Source organism: Gobio gobio (assembly GCF_949357685.1).
Source record: "Gobio gobio genome assembly, chromosome: 6".
In the NCBI taxonomy this organism is placed as follows: Eukaryota; Metazoa; Chordata; class Actinopteri; order Cypriniformes; family Gobionidae; genus Gobio; species Gobio gobio.
In genome coordinates, this window is record NC_137102.1 from 40,569,151 (window position 1) to 40,584,105 (window position 14,955).

A 14,955-nucleotide genomic window follows, 5' to 3' on the forward strand; every position below is an offset into this window, starting at 1 on the left:
CCGGCCGGGCAGAGTGCATAGCCTCGGGTGTTCTAGCGATCTCAGGAAGGAGTCGAAGATTGTCCATAAAACTGTCGGAAATTCGCAAACCAATATCCAAAATCTCACCACGGGTGTACGATGTTAAGGCACAACTATTCTGAACGAACAGACCCGAGATGAGCAGGAAAAATACCGCAAAATTGCAGAATCTGGAGAGACCCAGAGCCTCGCGAACTACTCGCGCCGCCATCTTGGGTTTTAGAAACGCCACCTTGGGGTTTTTCATCTTGGGTTTCAGTATTGATTCTATATAAAAATGGCAATACAATGTAAAGTATTTGCTCTGGCTCTTGTTTTAAATTATTTTGTTCCGTTATTATGCTGCTTGTTTTCATCAGTTGACGTTGTACAAGCAGAATGTTGCGGTTGGTCGGTGTTGTATTTGTCCCGCCCCTCCTCCACTCTGATTGGATGGCTGGGTGAAAAGTGACATTGATGAGCGCTACGTTTTACTCAAAGTTGAACATTCTTCAAGTCTCTGCGAACAGTAAAAAAACGCTGAGCGCTCAGCGCTTGAGCGTGAAATACTCGCTCAGTGCCTCGTTACGCTCATAGCGTTCTAAAAACGCTTTGGTAGACACACGGCCTAAATGTCATAAACCGATCGGTCTGTGTAGTGCTGCTTCAAGACGAACACACCTTAAATCTGCAGGGGTCAGGTGGAACAAGACGTAGCTCTCAGAAAATGTTTTCAGTTTTGACATTGTAATTTTAAGTTCTACAAGCACTTAAAGGTTTTTTACAGTTTAGAATTGCTACGTAATTACAACATGGCATGAACGGATACAGACTAATGCTGCATACACGCCATAATTACCATCAGAGCCGGCCCAAGGCATAAGCGAACTAAGCGGCTGCTTAGGGCCCCCTTGGCCACCAGAGGGCCCCCAAGAGCACAATAAATGACTCTCCGGCAAAGTTATTTTATGATGATTGAAATCGCGAAATGGCCTTAAACAATTATTGCAATAAATTGCAAAACGTTTTCTAATATATGCACGGATTGGTTCTGACAGCGCTGCACAAGCTGGCGGCGCCATAGGCTGGACACTATTCGCTTGTTAGTCAGGGTTCAAAGTCCAAAGTGCGGAAAAATTGGCGCTAAAACTTACTCGTTAGTTGCCCGGTAAACTTTTTATGAATGGATGGATTTGAGAATGCACTATATGGTTTAGTGCGAATATATTGTCTGATGTGCTGCATGTTTTAGACAGAGTAAACAGCATAGATTCCAGTTTCTCCCTTGACATTACAAGTTGTGTAGCCTACATTTTGGAAAATAAAAAGGTTCTTTCTACATAGTCGAATGGAATACAAAAAATTGAATTGTATTTCTGCCAAAATAAAAGCTTTTTTTTATGTTTGAAAGAAATCAACATTTCTTGTTTTTAAAATAAGTCTCTTCTACTCACCAAGGCTGCATTTATTTGATTAAAAATACAGTAAAAGCAGAAATATTGTGAAATAATATTATAATGTAAAACAGCTGTTTTCTATGTGAATATATAGTAAAGTGTAATTTATTCCTGTGATCAAAGCTGAATTTATCATCATTACTCCAGTATTTAGTGTCATATGATCTTTCACAAATCATTATATGATGATTTGATGCTCAACAAACATCTTTGATTATCAGTGTTGAACAATGTTTTTAGGATTTTTTTTTAAAAGCTTTCTATTTCAGAGAAATGCTGTTCTTTTGAACCTTCTATTCATCAAAGAATCCTGGGGAAAAGTGAGCATATTCAGCATAAGAGACTACTTTAAAAAAGTACATATCCCAGTGTGAACTGTCGTGCTGTAAGACTTACTGCAAGACTTTGAATATTAACGCCTGATCACTCTTGTTGGTTTGCTACTGTTACAATTAAAAACCGTATAAGGGTAAAAACATGACAGGCAGACATGATTTAAGCAACACAGCTACAACTAATACAATTTATACTGGGTGTGCGAATTATCAAGAATTGACAATAGTCAATGGTATTGGTGGCACAGAGGGGCCCGCAAATAAAATTCTGCTTGGGGCCCCATAAGGGCTTGGGCCGGCCCTGATTACCATAGTCTAAAGATGACAACACGTGACGTTATAATCTGAGCTGTTCAAGTCCTTGGACTGGGAATTATGCATTTCTATGGCACTACTATCAACAACTAAATTAATCTGCAGCGCTCAGGTGGTACAGAAGTCCTGTGGTAGCTACAGTAGAAGCTCTCAAACAATTCCCATCTTAAAAGCTGTAATTACGTGCTCTTTGAGGACGTAAATGATTTTTATAAGTTGACATGAATGCACCTTAAGTGAAGGAATAAAACAAGGAACAGGTGGAGTTAATCAATAAAAAAATGAGGAACTATGGAAACAAATGACAACATTCTAGAAACCATTACAACTAATGGACAGGAACAAAGAAAACTAACTGACACAGCTAAAACAGAAACCTCATTTAATAATATTCCGACTTTCTTCTCGCAATTCAGACATTCAGACATGTTTAGGTACAAACTTGGAATTGTGCAATACAGTTAAATTTGACAAAAAGTCACAATTACCTTTTACTTTTTTGGCAGAAACATGTTTTCATTGACTAGGCGTAATGCATCAGTTTCTTTCTCACTTTTCAGGGCAGATTCTTGTCAGTGGTGTGATTTCACAGAGGTGAGCCACACACACACACACACACACACACACACACACAAAGCATAAGAGCTGGAGTCTGCCGCTAATCTGCAGAAGGAGAAACTCCAGTAGACGGAGGATCGTCAGTCCTGACAGAAGGAACGCAGAGGTCAGTAACCATAGCTTGATTTCTTCTGCTTTTACTCTCTGACAGTCTGTTGATAATTCTGTTGTTTTTGTTATGGACAAAGACATTTAAAATCATTTACTAATTTACAAGCTTTTATTCATTTTGGAGTGCATGACAGTGAAGTTGTGACTTATGGTTCTTGTGTCCCAGGTGAAAAAGACGTACTATTAAATGTATTAAAAATGCATTATAGTATATTTGTATTGTACTAAAACATACTCAAGTACATTTATAATGCATTTAATAGTATGTATTTTTCACCTGGGGTGTGTTTAAAAACAAGCCTTGAACCGGCTTCAGATGGACGTAACTTTATCCAAATGGCTTTAATTTTTTCCAGCGAAAACTTTGCAGATTTTTCATCTAGCTGTCAAATAGTTACTGTGAGTAACTTTTTCCATCCTGGTTTTGAGTCTGCTAACGCATGAATAAGATTTGCATGTTTCTCATCAGACAAACTTACATTTGCATGTTCAGATGAACTTGCTTTATGGCTGTAAATGTAGAGTACAGTAGTTCACTCCTGACAAATCTGCAAATGTTTAATGCAGAATTACTAGTATTGTTGAATTTATTGGTGAAATGCAAAACGTCTGAAAGTCTTTTTTGGTAGAATCATAGTTAATTTTCCATATCCTTACAGTTTGTCTTTTAAAATGTTGTCATTGTGTTCATGGTCAATTGTGTGAATAATTAGGATCATAGTTTTATAATATCCATATATCCAGAGCCGCTGCATCCATACAAGCCAAAATGTCCTATTATTCACCAATGTGGATTTATTTTTAAGTGCTTCTTTAATTCAGCAGCAACTGAGTTCCAAAGCATCTGAAATGATTGTGCTGTTGAAACTTTTACATCCCTATGACAGGACAGAAAACTACATAGAGAAGATCCGCAGAAAATATGACCTAACTTATTTTCTTTGACTCGGGATGGCAACAGATCCCTTTCCTCCCTCGTTGTGTGTTCTGGACATTGTGAAAGAGCACACACTTCCAAAGCAGTGTTCGTGATGGAAAATACTGAAACAGCCAGTCCTGAGTGTTTTCACCAAACCGCTGGAATAAGAGTCTGTATTATTGTGACTGAACTCATCAGTCGTGCCAGGCTCTATTTAAGGCTGCAGTTCTGCTCATGACAAATGCATTGGGTAACACTTTAGAACACTGTTCCGTCATTGATGAATAATTACACTGTAGAAAATGAGTAATGCACTTTTAACACTCTATTAACTACTATTAACTTACAAGAAACTCTGAATAACAAATTAGTAAGTAAGAATGCTAGTTGATTGAGGTAGTTCACTATTAACTAATCAATCAATAACTAAAACATTTTTTTCACACCTCCCAGAGAACTACTAATAACTACAGGTAACATTAAACACTACTAAATCTCCCACTTAACTGTAAACTTGCACACACACAAAAAAAAAACATTATATAACACTTCATTTTAGCATTTACTCTCGCTGAGTGTCATGGCAAAGCATGCTGGGAAATAGAAATTCAAACAGCTCAGTTTTGATTACATTTAAGTTCATAAAACTCAAAACAATGAAACAATTCAGATTACTTGAGATGTGTCGGTTTTGTGAACTCAAAAGAAAAAGAAAGTTCTAAATACTCATGAATGTTTAAGTTTACCCTACTCAAACCAATTAATTCATAAAACATCACTGACATTTAGAAAGTAAGTAAAAATGAAGCAGCATGCAGCACTAAAACCTTACAAATTATAGATGTGTTTCCACTATGAATGACACCGATACACTACCTACGCTGAAGGAGTCACTGGGTTTCTTAAGAGAAACCAAACCTTTCATGAGCAGAGAAGGGAAAACTGGGTCACTAATAAGATGGAAAGCAAACTCACCTGACCGTGAGCTGTCGTGTGATGGCTAAACGCTCCTCACAGAATATAGTGTGCACAGAAACCCTCAAACACTGTATTCTGCCATCATTCATCCACATGAGCTTCCTTCTGTGCAGTATGTGTGACTCTGTTGTGTTTTTGCCCCAGGGTTGATCGTCGGATCTCCTGCTCTGCTGCGATGAGTCCTCACGCCTGGATCTTTTGCGCTTTTCTCTGCGTCCTCACGTGTGAGCGGAGCAAGGGTGCATCCAGGGGGCCAGTCCTGAGCCGAAAGAGGAGGTATGCAGAAGATGCAGCCGATGGGGCCCAGAAAAAGTGCTCTTACACGTTCTTGGTCCCGGAGCAGAAGATCACAGGGCCGATCTGTGCCAGCCAAGGCGTGTCTCTGCCCGATAAAGAGCGCGTGACGCAGACAGACGTAGCCGATGTCCGTGAGATCTTGACCAAGCAGAGACGTGAAATGGACACACTTCGGTTGATCGTGGATGTGGATGGAAACATGGTCAACGAAATGAAACTTTTGCGTAAAGAGTCACGCAACATGAACTCCCGCGTCACCCAGCTGTACATGCAGCTGCTGCACGAAATCATCCGTAAGCGGGATAATTCTCTGGAGTTGGCACAGCTGGAGGGACGGATCCTGAATGGCACGGCTGAGGCGCTGCGGTTGTCCGGCCTCTACCGTGAGCTGGAGCTGCGATTCTCCACGCTGGCTGCGCTGGTCAATAACCAGTCGCTGCTGATCGCCGCTCTGGAAGAGCGATGTCTGCGGGTGTATGGAAATCACAGACGGGAGCCGCTGCCTCCGCCTCTTGTGCAGGTGGTCCCGGAGAACATCCCAGTGTACGTGCCACGCTTCTCCAATGAGATCCAGAGGAGCCCCGGCTGGCCCGTTACAGAGGGCAGGAGTCCCAGGCCAACTCATCAGGCCAACGTCAGTCAGGAGGGTAACACATCACTAATGAGCTTATCACACAGCAAAACACATGCAGCATCTCGGTCAGCCAACACACACTCGACATTTCCAAGGCACCCATAACCAGCAAAGACACACACGCTATTCTGATTGGATTTGATTTTGGATTGATTTGGTTGTGAGTGTAGTGCGCTTGCAGAGAGACTCCTCCTGTGATTTCTGATCAAACTTCCATCTGTTGGTGAAATTATGGTTTGTGTGATGTTGATGCAGAGAGGTGTGTTACGGGTGGGTTTTAATGAAGCGTTGCGGAGCTTCTGGAAACGCAGTGTGGTTTTGGGCTTGGTGCTACTGGTCTGAGGATATTAGTCCAGCCCGACACATTGAAAGCCCTAGCTCAGACTGGCCTGACAGTGGAAAAGCTGCTAAAGACTTTACCAATCAGTGTTTGGCTATTTTATTTTGTAAGGCGGGACTTATTTTGCAATATTGCCCATGTATTTTCTCCCAATCATATAGTAATAGTGCACGTCTTACTAATAACCGATCAAATTAATCTGAATGCAATGCATGTTGCTTTAGGTAAAAGAGTCTGCCAAATGCATGAATGTAAATCAAGCATATCAGAACTGTGCAATATAAAATGTACCAAAGCCTAATCAGACCCAATAAAACCATTTAAACAATAGGCATATGCAGACTATGACTCGATCTAGAAAACTGAACTAGTTCACTCTCTTGTTAGCTGTTATCCTTAGGCACGTTAAGCTGTATTTGGTAATCTACAGAGAACCAAAAGGACAGTCTGAAAAGTACAACAGTACAGATGGAGATTACTGTCAGTAGTGAAAAGCATTATTTCCACTCCTTCCTTCTTCATCAGCACTCATTTGTGTGTTCTGGTCTCCCAAGGTCCGTTCCGGGACTGTTTTCAGGTGATGCAGGCTGGACATACCACCAGCGGGATGTACCTGCTAAAGCCGGATGGGACGGAGACGCCTGTACAGGCCTGGTGTGAGCATGATGTAGACAGAGGCGGCTGGACGCTTATCCAGAGGAGGAAGGACGGATCTGTCAACTTCTTCAGAAACTGGGACAGCTATAAGGTATAGCGATGGCCAATTCACCAATGAAACGCTCTTTTGAATGATGCTGTAACGAATAAATTGTCCAGGATTACAAAACTAGAGGTGGAGACCCTTCAGTGCTAACAACACTGGTAATTAATATTAAAGAGGTCATATTCTGTTTTTTCTCATGTTCATCTTTCTTCAGTGTGTAATGTTGCTGTTTGAGCATGAAAAAGGTTTCCAAAGTCCCTCCAGTGGGAATTGTTATCTATATCAGTGTCACTGTTTCTGAACTTCCTGAAAAGCCTCAATTGTAGTCTTGAGTTTTCTTCTGGGAACCAACACGTCACAATATTCCTCATTTAAATAATTGAGTTATTTACAACCCCAAATCAGAAAAAGTTGGGACAGTATGGAAAACGCAAAAAAAAAAAAAGAAGTGATTTCTAAATTTACTTTGACTTGTATATCATTGCAGACAATATGAACACAAAAAATTTCACGTTTTGTCTGGTCAACTTCATGTCATTTGTAAATATGCATCCTTTCCTGTCATTCAGACCTGCAACACATTTAAAAAAAAGTTGGGACAGGAGCAATTTAGGGCTCGTAATGAGGTAAAATGGTTAAAAAATGATGTGATTTGAAACAGGTGATGTCAACAGGTGATTGTAATTATGATTTGGTACAAAGCAGCATCCAAGAAAGGTCTAATCCTTTAGGAGCAAAGATGGGCCGAGGATCGCCAGTTTGCCAACAAATACGTGAGAAAATTATTGAAATGTTTAAAAACAATGTTCCTCAAAGAAAGATAGGAAGAGATTTGGATATTTCACATTCAACAGTGCATAACATAATTAAAAGATTCAAGGAATCTGGAGGAATTTCAGTGCGTAAAGGACAAGGGCGCAAGCCTAAGCTGAACAACCGTGATCTCCGATCCCTCAGGCGGCACTGCATCAAGAATCGTCATTCATCTATAAGCGATATCACCACATGGGTTCAGGACTACTTTGGCAAACCTTTGTCAAGTACCACAACACGTGGTTACATCCACAAATGCCAGTTAAAACTGTACTGTGCCAAAAGGAAGCCCTATGTTAACAGTGTCCAGAAGCGCCGTCGACTTCTCTGGGCTCGGAGGCATCTGGGATGGACCATCACACAGTGGAAACGTGTACTGTGGTCAGATGAATCAGTATTTGAGGTATTTTTTGGGAGGAATGGACGCTGTGTGCTCCGGACCAAAGAAGAAAAGGATCATCCAGACTGTTACCAGCAACAAGTCCAAAAGCCAGGGTCTGTCATGGTATGGGGTTGTGTCAGTGCCCTTGGCAAAGGTAACTTGCACTTCTGTGGAGGCACCATTAATGCTGAAAAGTACATAGAGATTTTGGAGCATAATATGCTGCCTTCAAGAAGACATCTTTTCCAGGGACGTCCATGCATATTTCAACAAGACAATGCAAAACCACATTCTGCACACATTACAAAGTCCTGGCTGCGGAGGAAGAGGGTACGGGTACTTGACTGGCCTGCCTGCAGTCCCGACCTGTCTCCAATAGAGAATGTGCGCTTCAAAATGCGACAACGAAGACCCCGTACTGTTGCCCACCTTAAGACTTGTTTGCAGGAAGAATGGGACAAAATTACACCTGAAACACTTCATCACTTGGTGTCTTCAGTCCCTAAATGTCTTTTAGTGTTGTGAAAAGGAATGGCAACATTACAAAGTGGTAAAAGCTTTACTGTCCCAACTTTTTTTTAAATGTGTTGCAGGTCTGAATGACAGGAAAGGATGCATATTTACAAATGACATGAAGTTGACCAGACAAAACATGAAATATTTTGTGTTCATATTGTCTGCAATGAAATACAAGTCAAAGTAAATTTAGAAATCTCTTCTTTTTTTTTTTTTTTGCGTTTTCCACACCGTCCCAACTTTTTCTGATTTGGGGTTGTAGTAGTGTGTTGAAACTGGCGGTTATGGTAAGGGGCGGGACATTTCCCAAACACACTTGACCAATCACAACACACTGCTCCAGAGCACATTATGCTTTTCAGAAGGAGGGGCTCCAGTATAACAGTGCATGTCTTTTGAGTATATTGGTAAAGCTATACAGAAAATAATAATTGTTTGAACTGGATCACATCTTTCTGAGCTGCGATTCACACGATCATTAGAGTCTGTCAGAGAATCAGAGCGTTTCTTAGAGAGGCATATGCTATCATTAAAGATAAACACCTGAATCTCGTTCCCAGAATCGCTCATGTCCGTTTGTTTTGATTGCGCTCATGCCCATGTGTCAGCAGTCCTTTCGTCTTAAGCCCCACATACACACAGTGAAGTCTCTTAAACCTCAAGGTAACACACTTTCCAGTGAAGCCAAAGCGCTTGATGAGCTGCTTCAGGTGTGTTTGAGTTGTAACTGAACTCGTGCATGCTTATTCACTTCATGAAATAATAATACGCCACAGTATGTGCTGAAATCAGCAGTGTAAAGTCTGGTGATATCTTAAACATCCATCATCAGCTAAGCCCAGTTGTTCAAAGAAGCCTTTCCAGTGTTTCAAAGGCCAATGGGACGGTAATTAAAACAGCGTCCAGTGATTGGACGTCTTCAGCTCTCTTTTCCTTTTCCTCCAGAAAGGCTTTGGCAACGTGGATGGCGAACACTGGCTGGGTCTGGAAAACATCTACAACCTGGGCAAGCAGGAGGACTACAAGCTGCTGGTAGAGCTGGAGGACTGGATGGATAAAAAGATTTACGCAGCATACAGCAGCTTCCACCTGGAACCAGAGAGTCAGTCGTACCGTCTGCGTCTGGGAACGTACCAGGGCAATGCTGGTGACTCATTAACCAGCAACAACGGCAAACAGTTCACCACGCTGGACCACGACAACGACGCCTTCTCAGGTACTTTCACACACGAGACATGCTAATAATGTGTCATTATAAACCCTGGCTCAATCAGATCTAGGCTGTTCAGATGGTTAGTACATTTGAACGCCATGGGTTAAGGATAAAAAAATTATGTTAATATGTTAATATACGTTCCTCAGTATTTTTGTTTTCCAGTACAAATATCTAAACGCTCTTAAATCAAGACTCGTTTCCCTGTTAGCTGGGTGTGGCCCTCTGGTATCGTGGCCTTCACTTGTACATATTTGTGAAGCCTAATAGTCATTTTAAGATTCAAGCGAGACTAAGGCCCAATCCCAATTCTATTTTATACCCTTTCGCCTTCCCCTACCCCCACACCTACCTGTTCCCCTTGCCCCTTGAAACAGAGTGCCAAGGAGTAGGGGTGAAAATATTCCCCTAAGAAATGGGACACCACTACTATACCATTACACATCATCATACCCCGTTTCTTTTATTATAAAATCCTGTGACATTTAACCAGTATGAACAGCAATGAAGTGCATAGGCTATATCTAACAGAAATCAGGCGCGAGCACGTTTAACAAATTACTCACTCCCAACAGAGTTTTGCGCTGTATTTGGACTTAATAAAATGCCGCTCGTTTTCAGTTCAAAAACATATGAGCCAGAGTTTCCTAAGATGATACAGAATGATACAGAACATACAAGACTAGTGAAGCCACATTTCCATTGGACCAAACTGTTCTCATTGTTTATTAACCGTTCCATTCCGTGCTGATCCGAGCCGACCGGTACGGATATGGTTTCGTTTTTCTACTTTGGTGCCGCGACAATGTTCATACGTTATACTTCAAGTCAGTCGTTGCCTTGGTAACGCGAGAGTTTACAGACGATATGTGATGTAAATATCGACTGCGTTATGAAGGATGACCAGATATATATTTTTAAACTATTATTAATATGTTCAAATCACCCAAATAGTGCGTTTAGCAAGCTACGGAGAAACGGGCAGCCAGGCGACACACAAGTGATCGATCCCGAGTGGCAACACACACACATTCTAGCAGCACGGTAGTCGGTGGAGTGAAACTCCTCATACCCCTTCGTTCGAAGTGTGGTCCTGAAAAATCTTCATTTGAAGGGCTATCTGGCCCTTCCCCTTACCCCTACCACTCCAGCCAAAAAAGAATCGAGACACCCCTACCCCTTCACGTGAACGCGCAAAACGAAGGGGTAGGGGAAAGAGAAGGGCTAAGGGGTAGAAATGGGATTGGGCCTAAAGCACATTTATGAGTGAAATGCCCACACCGATGCTGACATCAACAATCCATTTGACATTTAGACGGTGCTGTTTGCCTCATTGATTATGGCTGTTAATTGTCTTTCAGGGAACTGTGCTAATTTCCACAAAGGCGGCTGGTGGTACAACGCCTGCGGTCAGACCAATCTGAACGGCGTGTGGTATTCAGGAGGAGTGTATCGCAGCAGGTTTCAGGATGGCATCTTCTGGGCCGATTATGGAGGGGGTTTTTACTCCATGAAGTCTGTGCGTATGATGATCAGGCCCATTGACTGACGCATGAGCGGATCACTGGTCTCACACAGGTCATTCTTCAACTTCATCAGGGTTCAACCATGGAAATCAATGTTCTTATGCTTCAGGTTTTCACCAGTTTGTATTAGTAAAGTTTGGAGTCAACTTGTTTTGCAAGTTATGTGACAGAGAGACAGGCAAGATGAAAGAATATCATCTCAATTTTGTAATTAAATTTAAATAAAAGAAAAGAGATTTCTAACATCTGTGACAATTGTGAGGGTTTTCTCAAAGTTACGAACAAACATTCTTACAGTAACGTTAATAGTTTGTTCAAAGTTATCTGGCCTTTAATAATGTTCTCAAAATGTTAGCAGTAGCACAAAAACATTATTTTCATCATTCATGGAACTTTTTTTCTGAAAAGTTTTAGTTGGCCATTCGTCTAACGTTTTTTAAATGTTACTGCTTGTTTCAGAACGTTCAGAGAGCATTCAAAAGTAACATTCCCATCATGTTTGAAGTATGATAAAAAAAGGAATGTTCCCTTAACGTTTGCATAACTAAGAGAAAACTGTTTTTAAAACATTTAAAACCTGGACGTTTTGAGCGTTCAGAGAACATTCAGAAATAACGTTTTAATACCTCGATGGGAATGCTAGCAAAATGTTCTTAGAACAGTTTTGTCGGCTAGGTTACCCTTGATTTCAAAACACATCATAATTCATGTGTCTTGACGTTCCTTTCTGCCATCAGCATTGTATCGTACTGTTCATTCTGATCAAACACAGAGATTCTGGAAACTTCCAGACATGTGCTTTAATACACATATACGTGAAATAAAGCTGTCTGCATGCCGGTTTCTCCCGTCTCATATCTCCAGTCTGGAGGAATCAGAGGTTATTTTGGTGGCTTTATAGGCGTAAGGAGCAGAAGAACAGAGCAAGCACAGAAGCACAATGAGAAACATATTGCTGAGATCAAGACGCCACAGGGGAAAATGGGTAAGAGGAACCGCTGGGATGGAAACTGGCCAAATGTCTGTGGTTGTTGTGTGTTTTTCTTTTCCTCCATCAGTCCAGCTACTGGCTAATGCTCATGTTCCCTGTGCAGCACTTTAACCCACTTTAGAGTCTGCTTCATCAATACATGTAACTGTAGTTGACTAACTCTTGGTGAATAATCATGAAAGATGTCTGATCCCTGAAACACAGCCATGGAATAAAAACAAAAAAGGTAATTTTTTTTTATCTCACAATTCAGACTTTTTTCTCAGAATTGTGAGAAAAAAAACATCATTATAGGTAGGAAGGTAGGATAAGGTAAAAAACTCAATTACCGTATTTTTTTAATCATATTTTTAAGCTTCCATACTTCACAAATGCAAACAGTGTGGATAATGTTATTGTTGCAAAAGCAACATGACATCTAAAAGACCTGTGCTTTGCCTGCTCATGAAACATCGCTCTCTTTATCATATTGTCATAGTGTCTGTACTTTTCAACGCAGACATTGATGAATGCAGAACATGACCGAGAGATGGTTTCATTGCTGCCATAATCATACAGTACAAAAGGCTTTTGATTGAAACTTGCCATTCTTTTTCATTCATTTTTGCAAAGAAACTCTTAATAGCTTGGCAGGAAACCTGAAGCAATGAAAAGCACTGTGAAGGATCCAGACTTGCGTTATTCTCAATGTGAGGAATGTTTCACAATCACATGAAGAAGGAGCAATAATATGTGCCATCAAAGGTTTTAACTTATAGAAAGATGACAGATTTAAAGTATATCCATCCCAGCATCTCAGGCGATGGGGAAACACCCTGGACGGATGGATGGCCAGTCCATCACAGCTAATTTAAAATCACAGAAAATGTGGAAAAAGTAAAGATACTTTAAACAGAATGAAACTTAAGCATTTTAACAGCTTGTTCTCAAACTGACAATCAAATGGACAAAGAAACAGCCAAGAAACTAATAACATGCCACCATGAAAACTTCAACACGCCTTTATAGAGTGTTTATTGCAATATAAATGGTGACCAAAATCCCGCAATAGGGTTTATATGTTCTTTTTTTTTTTTTTTTTACTTAAAAGAAAGACCAGATGGAGCTCTGGGTGCTGAATATGCAGTGTGTTTTTATGGTGTTTCTAGGTGTTTTATTCCTGTCTTGTGTGTAAAGAGTTGCTCCTGATCTTATGTTCTGTAGATGTGACTCTAGTTCCTCCTTCAATATGTGTTTGTTTGGGTTTTTTTCTCAACTTTTTTCTGGCCCAGCAGGTGAAAATGGTGCGTCTGATCACGTTGTAAAGCAGCAGTTCACTCTTCTCAACAACACACATGATCTAAGGACAACATAACAGTCTGGATTTTGTACCACAGTCAGATGTTCTTCACATGTGACACTATTGTACATCTGAATGATTATCCTGTCTGCATGTAGCATATAAGTGATGCTCACAGTCATATATACACTCAGAGCGTCCACATGCATAAATGCAAACCTCAAATTAACATAAACGTGTTGAGCCTCCAGCACACAGGGAGCCAGTGTGATCCAGTGTTTCCAGAAACTCTCCTCTGGGTGAAGGAAAACCCTTCTTTCAGCGCTGGCATAGTTCGAGCCGAGGCTGAAATCTGACTGGCGGTTGAGCAAGTTTGACCAGACGCTGTGACTGCTGTCTCTCAGTAGGTGCTTGTGGGATGAAGGTGACATCTTTGGCACACATGCAGAAACCACACAAGACTAAATGGTCTGAAGAGCGCCATTCTGACTCTCTTCTGTGTAAAAAAGAACTGAACATGGAGAGCTGAGCGATGCCGTGGAAAGCTTCATGGTCTCTCTGGAGACTTTAGAAGCCGGAAAGTCCAAGCAGAAGTGTATTAATTCAACACATAAATGAGGAGATGATTATTAAGTAAGCTCACTTCTGAACTGACATCATAAAGCTTTTTATATCTGATGGCAATAGTATAGAAAACAGTCAAATGTCCTTCCATTCTTCCTCTCAGGAAGATCACATCACAGTAATTCATGTTTTCTAAATGGACTATTCAATTAGAAAATATATATTCGAGGCGTCGTCTCCACCTCTGTCCAAGGATCCCTGTACTCCACCTCATGCCTCCAAGCCATGTACTCCACCATGGCCAGTCGGCTCCACCTTGGCCCCTCGCTCCCTCTTCTCCACCTGAGATTGTCGTCCTTCTGGCTCCACCGGGCTCCCTCATTCTTCCAGCCTTGCCTTGGTCAGCCATCACTTTTCCTCCACCATGACCTTCCGGGCCCCGTGCCTCGATCCACTACCCCTTCGGCCCCATTGGGCTCCTCCTCAGTCCTCGCTCCCACTGGGTCTCCACTTGGTCCTCCTGCACCCTGACTCCACCTTAGCCACTTGTCACCGCGGCTCCACCTAGACCTCTTAGTCCTCCAGTGTTGCCCAGGCCTTCCATCCGTCTCCCGCAATTATCTCTGTTGGTCAGGCATATGCCTCCAGCCTGGCTCCTCCCAACATTGGTTCTGCCATGGGCCTTCGTCCTGGCACTGCTTTGGCTCTGTGTCCTCTGGCTCCTCCCTTCGTCATCATTTTCTGCATTGGATTGTAAAATTTGTGCTTGCTTTGTGTCACTTACTAGATGATAATCCACACTCATGTGGTGTTTATGTGTGTGCATTTCTTTTTATATTGACCCTTTACATTTGATTGTTAATTTACGCTGTCCTGCAGAAATACCAATACTAGAGATTGGTCACCTTGTCAGATTTACCACATGCAACAGAACATCAAACCCTCATATAGAGTACAAAGGATT

At 41.5% G+C, this 14,955-nt stretch overlaps 1 protein-coding gene across 2 annotated transcripts; it reads left to right on the forward strand.

Moving 5' to 3' along the window:
* Window positions 1-2,708: 2,708 nt before the first annotated feature.
* Window positions 2,709-12,000, forward strand: angptl1b (angiopoietin-like 1b). 2 transcript variants are annotated; one of them, XM_079820563.1, is made up of 6 exons: window positions 2,775-2,831; window positions 3,193-3,235; window positions 4,878-5,677; window positions 6,559-6,752; window positions 9,364-9,634; window positions 10,993-11,994. In XM_079820563.1, exons 3-6 carry the CDS (start codon window positions 4,909-4,911, stop codon window positions 11,178-11,180), a joined length of 1,422 nt encoding a protein of 473 aa, XP_079676689.1. In that variant the 5' UTR covers window positions 2,775-2,831; window positions 3,193-3,235; window positions 4,878-4,908; the 3' UTR covers window positions 11,181-11,994. The 2 variants fall into 2 exon arrangements, with proteins under 2 accessions (XP_079676688.1, XP_079676689.1); XM_079820562.1 differs by lacking the exon at window positions 3,193-3,235 and having other exon boundaries at window positions 2,709-2,831; window positions 10,993-12,000.
* Window positions 12,001-14,955: the final 2,955 nt, after the last annotated feature.